Source organism: Grampus griseus, assembly GCF_964374135.1.
Source record: "Grampus griseus genome assembly, chromosome: 14".
Taxonomy (NCBI): Eukaryota; Metazoa; Chordata; class Mammalia; order Artiodactyla; family Delphinidae; genus Grampus; species Grampus griseus.
This window is the reverse complement of record NC_139008.1, coordinates 8,244,343-8,259,161: the sequence shown is the minus strand read 5'-3', so window position 1 is coordinate 8,259,161 and position 14,819 is coordinate 8,244,343. Positions and strand designations below refer to the sequence as shown.

At 58.5% G+C, this 14,819-nt stretch overlaps 1 protein-coding gene across 1 annotated transcript; it reads left to right on the top strand.

The window, feature by feature from the left end:
• Positions 1–4,366: 4,366 nt before the first annotated feature.
• LOC309832895 (uroplakin-3b-like protein 1) lies at positions 4,367–8,538 on the top strand (the record flags this gene model as incomplete). The annotated part of the gene is given in 7 exon segments (XM_082670928.1): positions 4,367–4,448; positions 5,980–6,132; positions 6,302–6,396; positions 6,400–6,521; positions 7,093–7,169; positions 7,446–7,566; positions 8,430–8,538. Coding segments are annotated over 7 exon segments (759 nt in total).
• Between the last annotated feature and the right edge of the window lie 6,281 nt (positions 8,539–14,819).

The window sequence follows — 14,819 nt, the reverse complement described above, 5'->3', positions numbered from 1 at the left end:
CCCCTCCCTGTGGAGAAGCCAGAGGCCACTGCAGCCGCGTCCAGGCCCTCCCTTTTCGGCCTCCACCACTGGTCCCAGGCTTGCATGCATCAAGGAAGAGCCACGGTGGCTGCCTCTTGGCCCTAAATTGTGAGATTTCACTCCAAGGGGGCATTCTACCAAAAGAGCTTTCTGGTTTATGATTCTGGGTTTACGATGCTTTAACTAAACAGGAGAGGTGGTGAGCTGCCTGTCATGAGGGGTATACAAGCAGACCTGGAAGGGGCTGGGCCACTGTGCAGTAGAAAGATTTGGGGCAGGGTGGGGTCAGTGAACTGTAAGGTCTTTTCCCCTTGAAATTAGCACAGACGGGTGTCTGTTAGGGTCTGGTGAGTGGCCCCGAGGTCAAGCTGGTGGCAGGGGAAGGGACTAGGTCACCTGCCCTCTCCCTCTCTGCCTGAAACCCCAGGCTGCAGATCTGGTGTCTCACTCTGCTGGGGAGGGTGAGCCCAGAGCTTCTCCCTGTGCGCCTCCTCGGGGCAAGGTGTGATGCTTGCCATGGAGCTGGGGCCTTGTGTGGTAACACAGGGCTGGGTGGGCCTTTGGGAGCATTACCTGGCTGCCCTGTGTGTGTGTCGGGTGGGGGGGGTTGTTTGGAACCCCACCCTGTCCCATGAGTCACCCCAAAGGTACACAGCCAGGTAGGTCCTTGGGAATAGACTATTCCCCAGGGCTTGGTATGTCCCACTCACCACCACCCCCAGCCCTTCCTGGCCCCTCTGGGCATCCTGGTCCCACTCTCTTCTCATCCCCTGGTCTCTCTCTAGGCCACATGCAGCAGCCCTGGTTGAATGCAGGACCAGGAGGGACTCCTCAAGCCCTGTGGGTCTGGGAAGGAGCCCTCATACCTGGGCCTGGGGGGACAAACGGAGCCAGCTGGGGCCCCAAGTGGGCTGTGGGTATGGACACCCCTGGTACCCAAGGGAACTTGTCTCAGATCAAGCTGAGAGGGGACACTGAAGATTGCCTCCGTCTGTGGTGTGTGATTAAAAATAGCATTTCACATCAGTAGGGAAAGGACTGATTTTTCAGTATTTTAGGTTTTTTTCAGTATTGGGGTTTTTTTTGGAGGCTTCGTTACGTAAGCATGATTGATTAACCCATTGGCCGTAGATGATTAATCTAACCTCCAGCCCCTCTCCCCTTCCCAGAGGTGGGGGGGATGCAGCTGAAAGTTCTAACCCTCTAATCAGGTGGCTGGTTCCCCTGGCAACCAGCCACCCCCTTCCTGTGGTTATCTAGGGGATTTCCAAAATCACCACATCAACAGAAACTCAGGTGTGGTTGAAAGGGGCTTGTTATAAAAAACAAAAAACAGGCATTTCACCTTTATCACCCTGGAGCTATTTCAGGGAACAAAGGATGCTCCTTTAGGAGCTGTGGGCTGCCCTACCACAGACAAAGACTATAATATACATCAGAGTAGCCATAGGTAACTGATACAAGGACGCGTACCAAACTAAGGAGACTGGATGCCTGGGCGGGGAGGGCAGGAGTGGGATAGAGATGGGCGCGAAGAGAAAAAAATTAAAAAATAAAAACAGGACCTTGTGCAGAGCAGTAATGAAGGGTGCCAGAAAAACTGAGAAGGAAACGTAATCCTTTGCTCCTGCAAGGCCTCCCAATTAAACACAGATGAAAAGGGGAAAGAGAGAGAGTCCTGCCTGGGTATTAGAAGACCGAGGGTTGGTTTCCAGCCCTGCCACTGACCGTCCACGGGGCTGAGAAAGTTCCTCTCCCCGTGGAGGCCTGGTTTTCTCATCTGTATTATGAGATTAACAATCGTGCCTGCCCTGCCCGCTTCTGGGGATCTGAGATGAGTCGATGGGCAAGAATGTACTTTCAGAAGGAAGCAGCTCTTCCCATGTTATGATGTCTGCTTTCAACTGCCTTTCAAAAGACAAAAAGAGGGGAAAAAAGTAAATCTATATACTTATCAATATACATTATATTACAAAATATATGTGTATTATAAGTATATATTATATATACATACGTTTTGTAAGTATACATATATTTACATATACGTATATGTATTATATATACATATAAGTATATATTGGTATAGAGTAACATAGTGTGTGTGTATATATAGTAAATATATATATATATGGGAGGGAGAGGCTTGAGAGCAAATACAGCAAAATGTTTACAATTGTTGAATCTGGGTGGAGGCTATATGTATGGGCATTCTTCGTACTATATATTTTCAACTTTCCTAGGTGTGACCATTTCTGTAATAACAGGCTGGCGAGATAAAGAAGTCTTTCCGGGGCTGGGTCTGACCGGGATTCGCCGGCTGGGCCCCAGCTGGACCGGCTCGTGTCCCCCTCTCTTCCACATCTGGGTCCAGGAGCGCTGGTCCCGCTCTCTCAGAGGCCCACACACCTGCTTAACGTTCTACCTGTGCGACCTCCGTGTCCCATGACTAAACGTTGACCTCAGGATGACCTGCATCTCAAGCCCATCCAGGTAACCGCCAGACGCTGAAGTGGCTGCTTCGCGGACGGCCCTGTGCCAGCCCCTGCGAGCCCACCCCCTCCTCCCTGCCACCCCGTGAGGAAGGAGGGCCGGTTCCTGCCTTGAGGAGCTTCCAGCGGGAGGAGGGCCAGGTGTGCACAGGGATGCACTTGATATAACAATACATTTTATTGCAGTGATTCTAAGATGGAGGTACATGCCAGGTGCTGGGAGGACATTAGGGGAGGCACCAAAGCCAACCAGGGGACAGTTTCTAGTGGTGCCAGACCCTGGGGTAGGTAGGACTGAAGGACAAGGGTTCGCTGGGTACTTACTGCAAGGCAGCGAGGGCCCTGCGGGAGGAGCCTGGCCTGAGCCACCTGAGAGGGGAGAAGCCTTAGAAGAGGGGTCCCAGTGACCTTTGGTTTTATTGTGTTTTTTTGTTTGTTTGTTTTAAAATATTTATTTATTTTGTGGTTGCATTGGGCACACGGGATCTTTTTTGTTGCGGTGTGCGGGCTCTTCGATGCGGCGCACGTGGGGTCTTAGTTCCCCTGCATTGCAAGGCGGATTCTTAACCACTGGACCCCCAGGGAAGTCCCTCAGCGGCCTTTTGGTTGAGGCTCTCCAGGCGCACACCCGAACTCCCCCGACCTCGTCTGCCTTCCTGAGTTTTTCCGCTCTGCTTTTGGCCCCCAGTTCCTTGGGGGCTGAGTCAGTCACTGGTGAATACAGTAAAGTTCAATCTTGAAAAGTCTGGAACTAGCTCGTCTGAGTAAAGAGTTGGTCACAAAAACCCTACTAGGTAATAACATAGTGTGGGTAGGAATATTTTCCTTTTTCGAAGTTCACTGCAATAAACAATTTGCGCAATTTAAGTATATTGGGAAAGGAAGATAATGCAGGTGGGCTGGTAATCAAATAGATTATATATTTGATTATATAGAGATATAAATTAAATGTGTTTTAATAACTAAAGAATATTTATAATTAATTGTTTTAAAAAATTTTAAGTGCTCCGCAAAGGAGTTTGAGTTTTAGGAGGGTGGCTCCAGTCAGCTATGGAGCTGGGCCGGCGGGGGTGGGGGCCGGTGCTCGGGGCAGGGGACCACCCTGAGGGTCTGCTGCTCCAGTCCAGGTGAGAGGTGGTCGGTACACGCTCTGCCCGCCGGCCCTGGGCCCCATCCGGGCACCTTCCATCTCGAGGAGGGATTGCCCTGCTCTGGCGGTGGCCAGAGATGGAAGAAGGAGAGAGGGCAGGTCACCTGGATAAGGAGAGGAGGGAGGGTGATGTTGGGGAGCCCCCTTCCGGGGCCAGGCGGTAGGGGGACAGCAGGGAGGGGGTGCCCCTAGGCTTGCCTTGGGGGGTGATGCTCCAGTTCTGGGTCTGGCCCGGCTGGCTGGGTGGTCTTGGACAAGCCCCCTTCCCTGCTCTATGCCTCGTCTGAGAAATGAGGATAACTCCCTTCTGCAGAGGGGGGCCGTGGGGAGCCGTGGTTGCCAGGTTGGGGGACCGTTTGGACGAGGAGATTCCACAAGGCGCGGCAGGGCTGTCCCTGGGGCTGCCTGGACCCCAGGACTGGCTCCTCTTTCCGTGGCCCCTCCCCAGCCAGGCCCTCCTGGAGGGGGGTGGGGTGCAGTTTTCCTCTTCAGACCCCTCCCTTGCAATGCCAAAGCCTTGGGCCCAGCACATTCAGCCCCTAAGCGGTCCAACCAGTTGTCTGGGAGAAAGGGGGCACGTGGGAGGGGCAGCAGGAGGTGCCAGAAGCAGCCTCCCCCAGCCCAGCACGCACAGCGGAGCCTCTGGGGCTCCGGATGCTGCAGACAGACCCTCGGACAGACAGACAGTTGGACGCTTGGCCTGACCATGAGGCTCAGCGGGGGACAGTCTTCTCTTCTGACGGCACTGTTGCCGCTGCTGACCTGCCTCCATCTGGGGATGAATCTGGGTGAGTGAGGGTCGGGCAGGGCAGGGGTGCCCACTGTGCTTCAGGCTTAAGGAAGACAGACCCCACCTCCCCCGCCGCCTCCTGAGCCCCGAGTCTGGGGACTGGGTGCCAGGTGGGTCAGGGGAGACAGCACACCAGAAGAGGTCACAAGACAGACACCTGTCCCCCTACCCCCCGCCCCAAGATTGGGAGCAAGGAATGCTTCCTCCCTCTCTTTGGGCTTCTCATCTCTGTGCCTCCTGAGCCTGATTCTCACCAAATGGCTCCCTCCTTCCCCTCCTTCCCCTCCTTCCCCTCCTTCCCCTCCTTCCCCTCCTTCCCCTCCTTCCCCTCCTCCCCGGCCCAAGGAGAGGTTTAAAGAAGTCTTCAAGGGTAACACTTACCCCAAAAGAAGCTCTCCAAGGGCGTCTACAGGCATTGTTCACTGTCAGGCTCTGAAACTGGAGCGACTTAGAGATGCAGCCCCCATGCCCCCATCTCTGCTGTTCCATGTCTTTCCTCTCTTTTAAGCAAACATTAAGTACCTGCTGTATGCCGTGTGCCCTGGGCCTCAGCGTTAGAGCCAGGAGCTCTGAGAGAGGAGGGTTCTAGCCCTGAACCCTCGGGGTTGAGCTGAATTAAATGGAAATGAATTGCATTGAACTGAACTGAAAGAGGGAGAGGGTTCTGGAGACGTCCATAAAGCCCACCTCATCTTTCTTCTGTTCTCCAGTATCTGGGGCTGAGGGACACCTCAGGGGGCCTGGAGAGGAGTTAGGGGTTCTGAGCCCTCCAAGCAGAGCAGCAAGGCTAGACAGGGCTGTGAGGGGCTGAGAGGGGGACAAGTTCTCTAAGGGGAGGGAGCCTTGGGACGGGGTGGGAGGTGCAGAGCACTGGGTGGGCAGGAGAGGCGGCCCTAGGATCTGAGCCAGGACACTTCCTCGAGGCCCACCTCTGGGCCTAGGGTCTTCCTGTGTCACCTCCGACCCCCCCAACCAAGCCATTCATTCCTCTCATCAAGCAAACCAACCTGGACCATGTGGATGGAGCTGGGGGGGGTACTTGAGAGGTGGGTAAACTGAGGCCTGCAGAGCGTCAGAGCTCAAGGTCACTGGGTTCTGTCAAGAGCCTGGCCTAGGGTTTGGGCTTGGGCTCAGGCTGCCCCAAATCTGAGTGTCACCCCAGCAGGACCTAAGACGCCTTCCCCAGAAGAACTGTGCATGCAGCTGGGGAAGGGTCTCCTGTGCCTCCACCTGTCCTCCTTCCCCAGGCCCTGCCCATCACTGAGACCCCGGTGACGCAGGGGGGCAAGGCCTCCCCCCGACCTCCCACGGTGCCCACCCCTAATAGGCTCCCAAGGCAGGGGCCAGGGGCCGGACACGGAAGTGCCAAGGAGCACTCCTGGTTAACGCCTGACCAGAGCTCCCAGGAAAAGCCCTAACTCCTCCCACTGACGGGGGCTTCCAGGGCCATGAGCCCGTCCCCCCAAGACGAGGCGCCGGGGACCTGGTCATGCTGTCGAGCCTCTTCTCTCTGCCCGCACCGGCCCCAGAGCACATCAGCTACGCGCCCCAGCTCTCAGGCGCCACCCTGGCAGGGAGACTTACCCAGCCCACCTTCACACTGGAGCAGCCGCGGTGCCAGTTCAGTCACCTTAACGTCGCCGACTTTGACACCATCTGGCTGGTGTTGGCCCACAGCAATGGTGGGTGCTGCCGGGGCAGGCCTCGCTTTCCCCTCTGTGAAATGGGCAGGCGGGCCTGAAGGGAGCAGGGGTAGGTGCTGCCGGGGATGTGGCCAGAGGCTGTCTGGCCTGGCGGGATGGGGTAGAGCCCATGCATCCCCCACCTTCTGACCCTCGGTGCCACCCTCAGCCACCCAGAGCTTCACTGCCCCACAGAAGGTGGAGGACACCCCGGTCCCTGCCAACTTGCCCCAGAGGGGCTACTACGTCACGCTGAGGACCAGCTGAGCACTCTACCCGGGCGGCCAGCCCAGCAACGAGCTCCGGGTCCTCCGTGTCGCCAACGATACCCGCTGCTCCCCGATGACAAGAGGCTGCCAACACCCCCTGCCGGGCCCGGGCCCCTACCGGTGAGCGGCCAGCCCCGCGCTGGGGTGGGAGGGCTCCTGCCTGTGTCCAGACCTGAGCCTGGATGGCTCCCAGCTGAGTGCCTGGGTTCCTGGCTCCAGTTCTGCCATTAGGAGAAGGGGGCTGGGGCCCGGGAGTCCGCGGTGAATTCTTCCGTCTTCTTGAGCAGAGGGCCCCCAACTTGAGCCCCCGCCCCCATGGGCCATGTGGACCATGTGGGTGGAATCTCCCCATCCAGGCAGAGTGGTGGGCCCTGGCCCCATCTCTCCTCATTCAGGGCTTGATTCACTGATGTTCTGTGCTGAGGCATCTAGTCCGCTCCACACACATTTCCCAAGAGAGGACCCTAAGGGTCGCAGAGAAGGCAAGGGATGCACCCAAGGCCACACAGCTGAGACATCCCAGTCACAGCTGGGATGGAGCCCCTTCCGGTGGACTCTAAGACTGTGCTTTTAGCTCTAGGCTGTTCCCCCCAGGCCCTGGGAGTCAGGGGGAGAGACTGACAGGCACCAGGGTTGGAGGGTTTCAGGTCCTGGGGACCCCCCCACCCCCAATGCTGGGTCTCCTGTTCAGAGTGAAATTTCTGGTGGTGAGAGACAGGGGACCCATGGCTGAGACAGAGTGGTCCAGTGAGACCCACCTGCAGCAAGGTATGGGGCCAGGTGTGCAGCTCAGACTCTAGGGCTGGGGGCTCCTGAGGACTGGGGGTGGGTGGGGAGGAATGGGCCAGCCCCCAGTCAGTCAGAGCCACCGTTACCATCCTGCTGTCTGCAGGTGCCCCTCCCCAGGCCGCCTGCAAGCCCCGCCCCCCTGGGGCTGCGGTGAGAGGTGGTTGGTCTGGAGGCTGTTCCAGGCCCCCCTTCTCAGGTCAGATCTCTTTCCTCCCTTCTCGCCCCACCTGCCTGTGGGCCCCCTCACACCCTCAGCCGAGGCACTCCAGGCTGCCCCAGGGCCCCAGAGCGCGGGCGCCGTGGTCATCGTTGCCATCCTGTCGGTCCTGCTGGCCGTCGTCCTCACCACCCTCCTCACCCTGCTCATCTACACCTGGTAAGTGGAGAGGGTCGGGACTGCCCTGGGAGGGGTGGAGTCCCTCTCCTGGGCCACCTCTATCCTTTCCCCACGGCCCGGCCCAAGCCCCCAGCCCAGGCCCCCAGCCCAGGCCCCCAGCCCAGCTTGTTCTGCTGGAAGGGTTTTCCCTGAAGGCCGAATAGGGCTAACAATTATTGATCAAGGGATCCCCAAGGTTCTAGAACCTCTAGGTGGGGGTGGTGTGTGCATTAACCCCTCCCTCTCTTGTCCCTCTGCCTGACGCCTGCTGAGGGGTTGGGGGGGTGGGGGGCCACATTTTCTGAGTGCTCACCATCTGCCCCCTGGTGGCAAGAGCTGGAATTGCGAGTGGGAGCGCAGAGCAGATGTTCCAGGTGGAAGACATCCAGGTGGAGGTGAATTGCTTTTAATCTAAGCGCTGAGCTTTGACTTGAGCGCTCAAGGCTTCATCTGGGGCCTGGTGGGGAGGGGGTGTCCACCAGGCTTCCTGGAGGAAAGGGACGTCTGGTCCCCGACGAGGATTTGGAGAGGAGGGGGAGGGTCTGGGGGCAGAAGAGTTGCCAGGAAGGCCTGGGCCTTGATCCCAGCTGAGGAAACGGGCTGTATGCTGAAAGCCAGAGAGCGCCAGTGGCCAGCTGTGATCAGGGGAAACAGGCAGATGGTGTTTTAGAGGCATCCTGGGTGTGGGGAGTGGGGGAGGGGAGCATTGCGGTGGGGTGATGACAAAGGGCAGGGAGACAGAGCTGGATTTGTGAGGTTTAGAGGAGTAGCGCTCCAACCTCTAGGCAATAGCCATCGGATTTCCATGAGGCCCTGCATTCTTCATTCTTTCCATCTCTCCTCCCCTCCCCCCTCCCCCCCAGCTATGACACCTGTGGGAGCACGTCCATCTCTGGCCCAGGGGAGCTGGCGTGCATGAGAAGATATAACACCCACCACATGTTCAGCCCTTCAGCCGAGGGGGGCTCCTGAGAGGCTCCAGGGGGCCCCCATCTGCCCCTCTGCCTCGCCCCTGGTCCAGGCTGCAGAGCATGGGCTGGGGGCTCACCCTGCTGCTTCAGAGCCCTGGGAGAGAGTGTTTCCAAATAAGGAAGGGGGGGAGGGTGTCCTTAGTCCAAAGCTTGGGCCTGTCCCTGTCAGAAATAAATGTCCCCATTATTGGGGACAGCCCCCTGAATGGCTGTGTCATTGTACACCTGGGCAGTCTCCCTGCATCCCTGTCCCCAGCTCCTCTTGGGAAGATACAGCAACCGGGGGTGAAGCCCAGGGTCCTAGGCCAGCTGAGCCATTGGGGCAGGGCAAGCCTCTCTTCTGGCCTCAATGGCCCTGTCTGTAAAGTGGGGGTGATTCCAGTGGTCCCCCTGGGCCCGATGGAGCCGAACCAAGGGGGTGGTCGTGCCCACCTGCCCTGCGCGTCTGGCGCTTGCTGGCGCCACCCCCGCCCCCACCTCCTCTTCTTCTTCTTTTTTTTTAATATTTATTTATTTGGCTGCCCCAGGTCTCAGCTGCGGCACACGGGATCTTCGTTGCCGCGTGCGGGCTTAGTTGCTGCATGCGGGATCTAGTTCCCTGACCCAGGGTCGAACCGGGGCTCCCTGCGTTGGGAGCGTGGAATCTTAACCACCGGACCACCAGGCAAGTCCCCCCCTCCCCTTTGTGGTCTCCCTCCATCTGGCCCCGCCTCCTGGCTGGAGGACTTAGAGCTTCTAGGCTTCACCCCCACCTCTGTGCTCACGCCGGGGTGGGGGTGTGGAAATGCGTGAGAAGCTGCAGCCCCTGGAGATGCCTGGGCTCAGGCTCGGGCCCCGAACCTAATGCGGGGCACCAAGCACCTGTCGTCATCCACTCCAGGCCAGGCCCCCTGGGGCCAAGATGACCCAGCAAGGTTCTGTCCTCAGGTCACCCACCGCTGTGTGGGAGAGGAGGGGAAACCAGCCAGCACAAGGGATGGAGGGAGTGCAGAGGTTTGAGGGCCGGAGGAGGCTTCCTGAGCAGGCGTGGCCTTGGAGGAGGGGCCGCACTGTGACAGGTGGACCCGGGAAGGGGACCCAGGCAGGATCAGCAGCGTGTACAAGGGCCTGGAAACCACGGTGACTGCTGGGTGGGCAGGTTGGGGACAACTGGAGGGTGGGGTGAGGGACCGCGAGGAGGCCAGGGGATGCCCCTTGCTACGTGAAGGGCCTCACCCCCTGGGGCATGGGGCATGGAAGGAGGGCTCTGGCTGCATGCCCAGGTGCCTGTGTCCGGGTGGTGCAAATGGCCCTAATGGGTTTATTAAGCCGGTGCACACACATCTGGCTCTTGCTGTGGAGGAAATGGTCACATGACCAGCCTGGGAGGGGCAGGGAGGGGAGGGGGGCACACAGAATTCCAGCCTCTGCCCAGCTAAGCCTTGATCTCTCCACAGCCTTTCCAGAGCAGCCATGAGCCCCGACCCTGGGGCTGGGTGACCTTGGACATATCACTTACCCTCTCTGGGCCTGTTTTCCCCTTAATGTAAAAGCGAAGGTTGAACTGGGTAACTCTAAGGCCCTGCACTCCACCAGCACCCAGTATGGGTCGGACACTGGCAGGAAACAGATGGCACGCTGTCTAATGGGGCAATTGACAGCATTTACAAGGGTTTGGGCAGCATATTAAGGGGACCCAGGGCACCGATGGGGCCATAAGCACTCCTGTCCCTGAGGGGCTGGTGCTGTTTGCAGAGCCAGTGGGCAGGAGCCACGGGCAAGGGTCTGCCTGGCAGGAGCGGGGGGCTGTAGGTAGAGGGAGCCGGGGGACTAAATACCCCGGCCTTTCTCCTCTGGCCTTCTGATCGCGTGCTGACCACACCTAACCAGAAGCAAGAGGGCGGGGGGTCTGGACGGTGTGGTCCATGTGCCAGCTAGACCTGCGTCCAGAGCAGGACAGAGAGGGGCCAAGAATGGCCTTAGAGGGTACTGTGATCTGTTTTTTACTCACAGCACTTCTGACACCAAATGTGTGGGGGTTTTCTGTTTGTTTTTTATTTTTATTTTGGCCATGCCAAGTGGCTTTCAGGGTCTCAGTTCCCTGACCAGGGATTGAACCCGGGCCACAGCAGTGACAGCGCCGAATCCTAACCACTAGGCCACCAAGGAGCTCCTCAAATGGGTGGCTTTTTCTCACACCAACCAATTCTCCAGCTCTCTGGACACCAACTGGGTGTCCTGCAATTGAATTCAATTCTGACACTAATTCCCTGGAGTTAGTGCAGACCCCACAGGTAAAGGGCTCAGTCCCACAAGATCGCCCCCACCTAGATGCCAGGAATAAGTATGGGGCACCCGCACGTCTATTCAACTTGGTTACAAAGAGCTTATTCCCATGACCCCCTCCTCAGGTTCCATAATTTACTAGAACGGCTCACAAAACTCAGGAAAACAGTTCACTTACTATTACTAGATTATTATAAAGGATACAACTCAGGAACAGCCAGCTAGAAGAGATGCACAGGGCGAGGTATGGGGGGAGGGGTGCTGAGCTCCCATGCCCTCTCTGGGTGCACCAGCACCTCTGTGTGTTCATCCACCCGGAAGTTCTCCAAACCCCATTGTCTAGGGTCTTTATGGAGTTTCCATGACATAGGCACAATTGATTAAATCATTGGCCATTGATGATTGAACCAACCCCAGTGCCCTCCCTGGAGGCTGCTTAGGAAGAGTGGGGGGATGGGGCTGAAAGTTCCAGCCCTTTAGTCACATGGTTGGTTCCATCCTAAAGCTATCTAGGGGGAATTCCCTGGTGGTCCAGTGGTTAGGACGCCACGCTTTCACTGCCAAGGGCTGGGGTTCGATCCCTAGTCAGGGAACGAAGATCCTGCGTGGGGCAGCCAAAAAAATTAAAAAAAAAAAAAAAAGCTATCTAGGGGCCCACCCAGAGTCACCTTATTAGCATAAACTCAGGCATGGTTGAAAGGGGCTCCCCTTACGGATAACAGAAGATGCTCCTCTCACACCAGCACTCAGAAAATTGCAGGGGTTTTAAGAGCTCTGTGCCCCAAAACCGGACAAAGACCGAATGTGTGTTACTTCTTATATCACAGCATCACAGAGGGGGCACAGGCCGCCTTTGTGCTGATCCTGTGGAATCAGATCTTTCCCCGCCTTTGTGGGCTCCAGACTAGAGAAAGGGGCCACAGAGTCCTGTCCCAGACGGAGGGCTGCCTGAGGCCAGGGTTGGGCGTGCAGAGGGAGCTCTGCAGAAGCTGACCCCTGAGTTGTGGAGGACAGCGATCCTGACTGCCTCTGACCGGATATCCCAGAGGGCCTTCAGGCCACCACGTTACCCCACAGCCAAACCTAGAGCTGCCCCCAGCCCCAAACCCCCTCCTGGTTCCCTGGTCCTCCAGCCCCCGAGTTGAGTTCTGAAGACGACCCCGATCAACCTCTGTCCTGGACCACAGGCCCCCACGGGGGACATGCACCACTTTCTGTGACAGGCACAGCCTGGCCACAAAGTTTAAGCCAGCTCCCTGGGACATGCCCGGTGCTAAGCTCAGAGCCCAGCCCGGGGCTGGTGGGATGCCCCACCCCCAACCAACCCAGGCTCCCCGTGGAACCTCAGCTGCGCCCGGCCTTGCTTCCCTGGGCTCTTCTGGGGCCTGGGAGTCCAGGACTGGCTGGAAGGGAAGGCCCGAGCCAGGGTGGCTGGCCCCATAGAGCTGCTGATGGTGACCCTTATGGAGCAGAGAGGGAGCCTCGGCTCCGGAGCTGTGTCGTGGGACCTGCTCTCAGGGAGAGCTGTGCAGGGCAGTGCCCCGGAGCTGCCAGGGCCCTAGGAGGGTCCATATCCGGGCCCCAGCCCTGGCATCCTGTCTGACCCTCCTCAATTTTCTCATCCGTGAAAAGGATGGAAGAGATGAACGGTAGGGTCCTCAGGTCACTCAGTCCCTCCGTGTTCATTCATTCACTCATTCATTCATTCCCACACTCGGGACAGTCACTGACTTCAGTGCTGGGCCTCAAGGACTGCATCAGTGAGAGGTAGACTTGCACAGAGATAACAAGGGGGCCATCATGGGACGGAGAGCGCTGACACTGCTGCCGGGAGCAGGGCCTGGTGGGGCGACACTGACCACAGGGTGCGGCACATCAACCCACTCAGCCCTCCAGCTCTCAGGCACACAAGCCTGAGGAAAACAGACTCAGGGACGATGGCCTCGAGCCATGAAGTGGCGCCACATGTCACCTGATGTCAACCTGATAAATGGACCAACAGATCAGGGCAGAGGACCTGCTGTATCCCTCTGCCTTTCTGCCCGTTTTTCTGGCGCTCTCTCGCTCTCTCGCTCTCTCGCTCTCTCGCTCTCTCGCGCTCTCGCGCTCTCGCTCTCTCGCTCTCTCTCTGTAACCTCCCCTCTTATGTTTCTCTGCCTCTGACTACAGTCTTTTGTCTCTGTTTTTAACTCTGACAAGCCATGGGAACTCTCTCACTCCCTGGGGGGAAGCCGTCTGAGCTGAGAGGTGGACACAAGATAAGATCAGAAAACTGGCTCCTGTTCCAGGTTTGGGCTCAGTAGAGGAAAAGGGCAAAAGGGAAGCAGAAGGACGAGGGAGAAAGACTATGTGTGTCAGGGATGGGGACCGTTCACAGCCCATCACCCCACCGGCAGGTACAGAGGGGTCACCCCGGGCCCCTCCCCCAATGCCCTTTGCAGCCTCCAGGCTCCCCATCTCCATGCCCTGGCTCCTCTCCAGACACCCGGTTGTCCCCTGCGGCGGGAGCCCAGGTGGCCCCAGGGGACTGTTCCGCCCCCCTTTCCCCACAAGTGTGTGTTTGCACCCCCTCTTTGGCATGGATCTGGGGCTCTCCTGGGAATGCTGGCTCACACAGTAGAGTCTGAAGATCTCGGCGGTGCTGGAAGCCAGGCAGGCAGGAGGGGCTCTGAGGCCCGGGAGAGGAAGGAATCAGCTCATCTGGAGTCTGGGGGGGTGGGCTGCTTCTGGGTCCGACTCCATCAGCCTAAGCTCCCCGGGGGACGTTTCCACCTGGGACACAAAGATGCAAGAGTGTGACCTGAGAGAGGGGTCTCTCCAGGGTCCTGGCCACTCTGTTGGGAGGCCCCTCCTAGGAGGACAGTCCAGGCAGCGGGGGTGGCCTCCTCCACCCTCCCAGGCCCCGTTGGTTAAGCCCAGGCCCAGGTGCAGGCTGCTCGCTGGTGGCCCTGGGGACTTTCAGGGTTGCTGGGAACGTGGTGTGGTGGGAGCCGTGTCGCTTGCTAGGCGGGTTTGAGCTGCCCAGAGTCATGCCCGAGGTTCCGGTGTCATTCTGATGACTCAGGGTTCGCAAACGCTCTTCCTTTTGCCCTCCTGGCTGCCCACGAGGCTGCCTCTGCAACCATCCCTCGTGGGCTGAAAGGACTGAGAGAGACAGGTGGGGAGCAGAGACCCCCCTGCCTCAATCTCTGCACCCCACCCAGTCACGCCAGCCCAAGAGAGCGAAGGCCACGCGCAGAGGGCACCGTGCCTCGGGAGGGGCTGGTCCTCGTCCAGCACCCACTGGGCACCAGGAACGGGCCTGAACAATTCACGTGCGTGAACCCCCATATCCTTGGGGCAATCCCATGGTTAGCCTCATCTTACAGATGAAGAAATGGGGGTTGTGGTAGGTGCCACCAGGGTAGAAAACACAGGATGGGAATCCAGCAGGGGTGGCCCGGGAGGGGTCTCAGAACTCCGCTGGAGGGGAGCAGAGGGGTCTGCAGGACCCCTGGGGGGAAGGCGGGGTGGTCAGCTCCCCTACCCTGCCTCTGATCTGGGCAGCAGCCAGGGTGGTCCCCCGTCCTCCTCCCCGCTCCCCCCCCCCCAGCTTCCTTCAGTGGGAGGATGAGGCTGGGCATTTCCACTTCCCTCTGGAAGGTTCCGGAGGTTAATGAGGGCAAAGCACGTAACACCACTCAGGGGGATGAAGTTCTGGGAAGAGAGGAACCTGGATCTGGGCAGAGGGCCAAGGGCAGGGTGGGAGACAGCACCTCTGCTCACGGAGCCTGACCGCCCGCCGTCCCAGGGCCACAGCTTGGCCCTTCTGCCCAGCCACCAGGCCCCTGAGGAGTCTCTGAGAACGTCAGAGACATTGACTGGAGGCCTCCTCTGCCTCGACAGGGCAGGAGACCCCTTCTCTTCCCACCGTGGACCTGCTCCAGCTTGGGCCATTTGGGAGGTGGACTCCTGGGGCCTGGGGAGCGTGGCCAATATGGCTGTGGTTGTCCCCAGCTGGGCTGATTTACGTCTAAG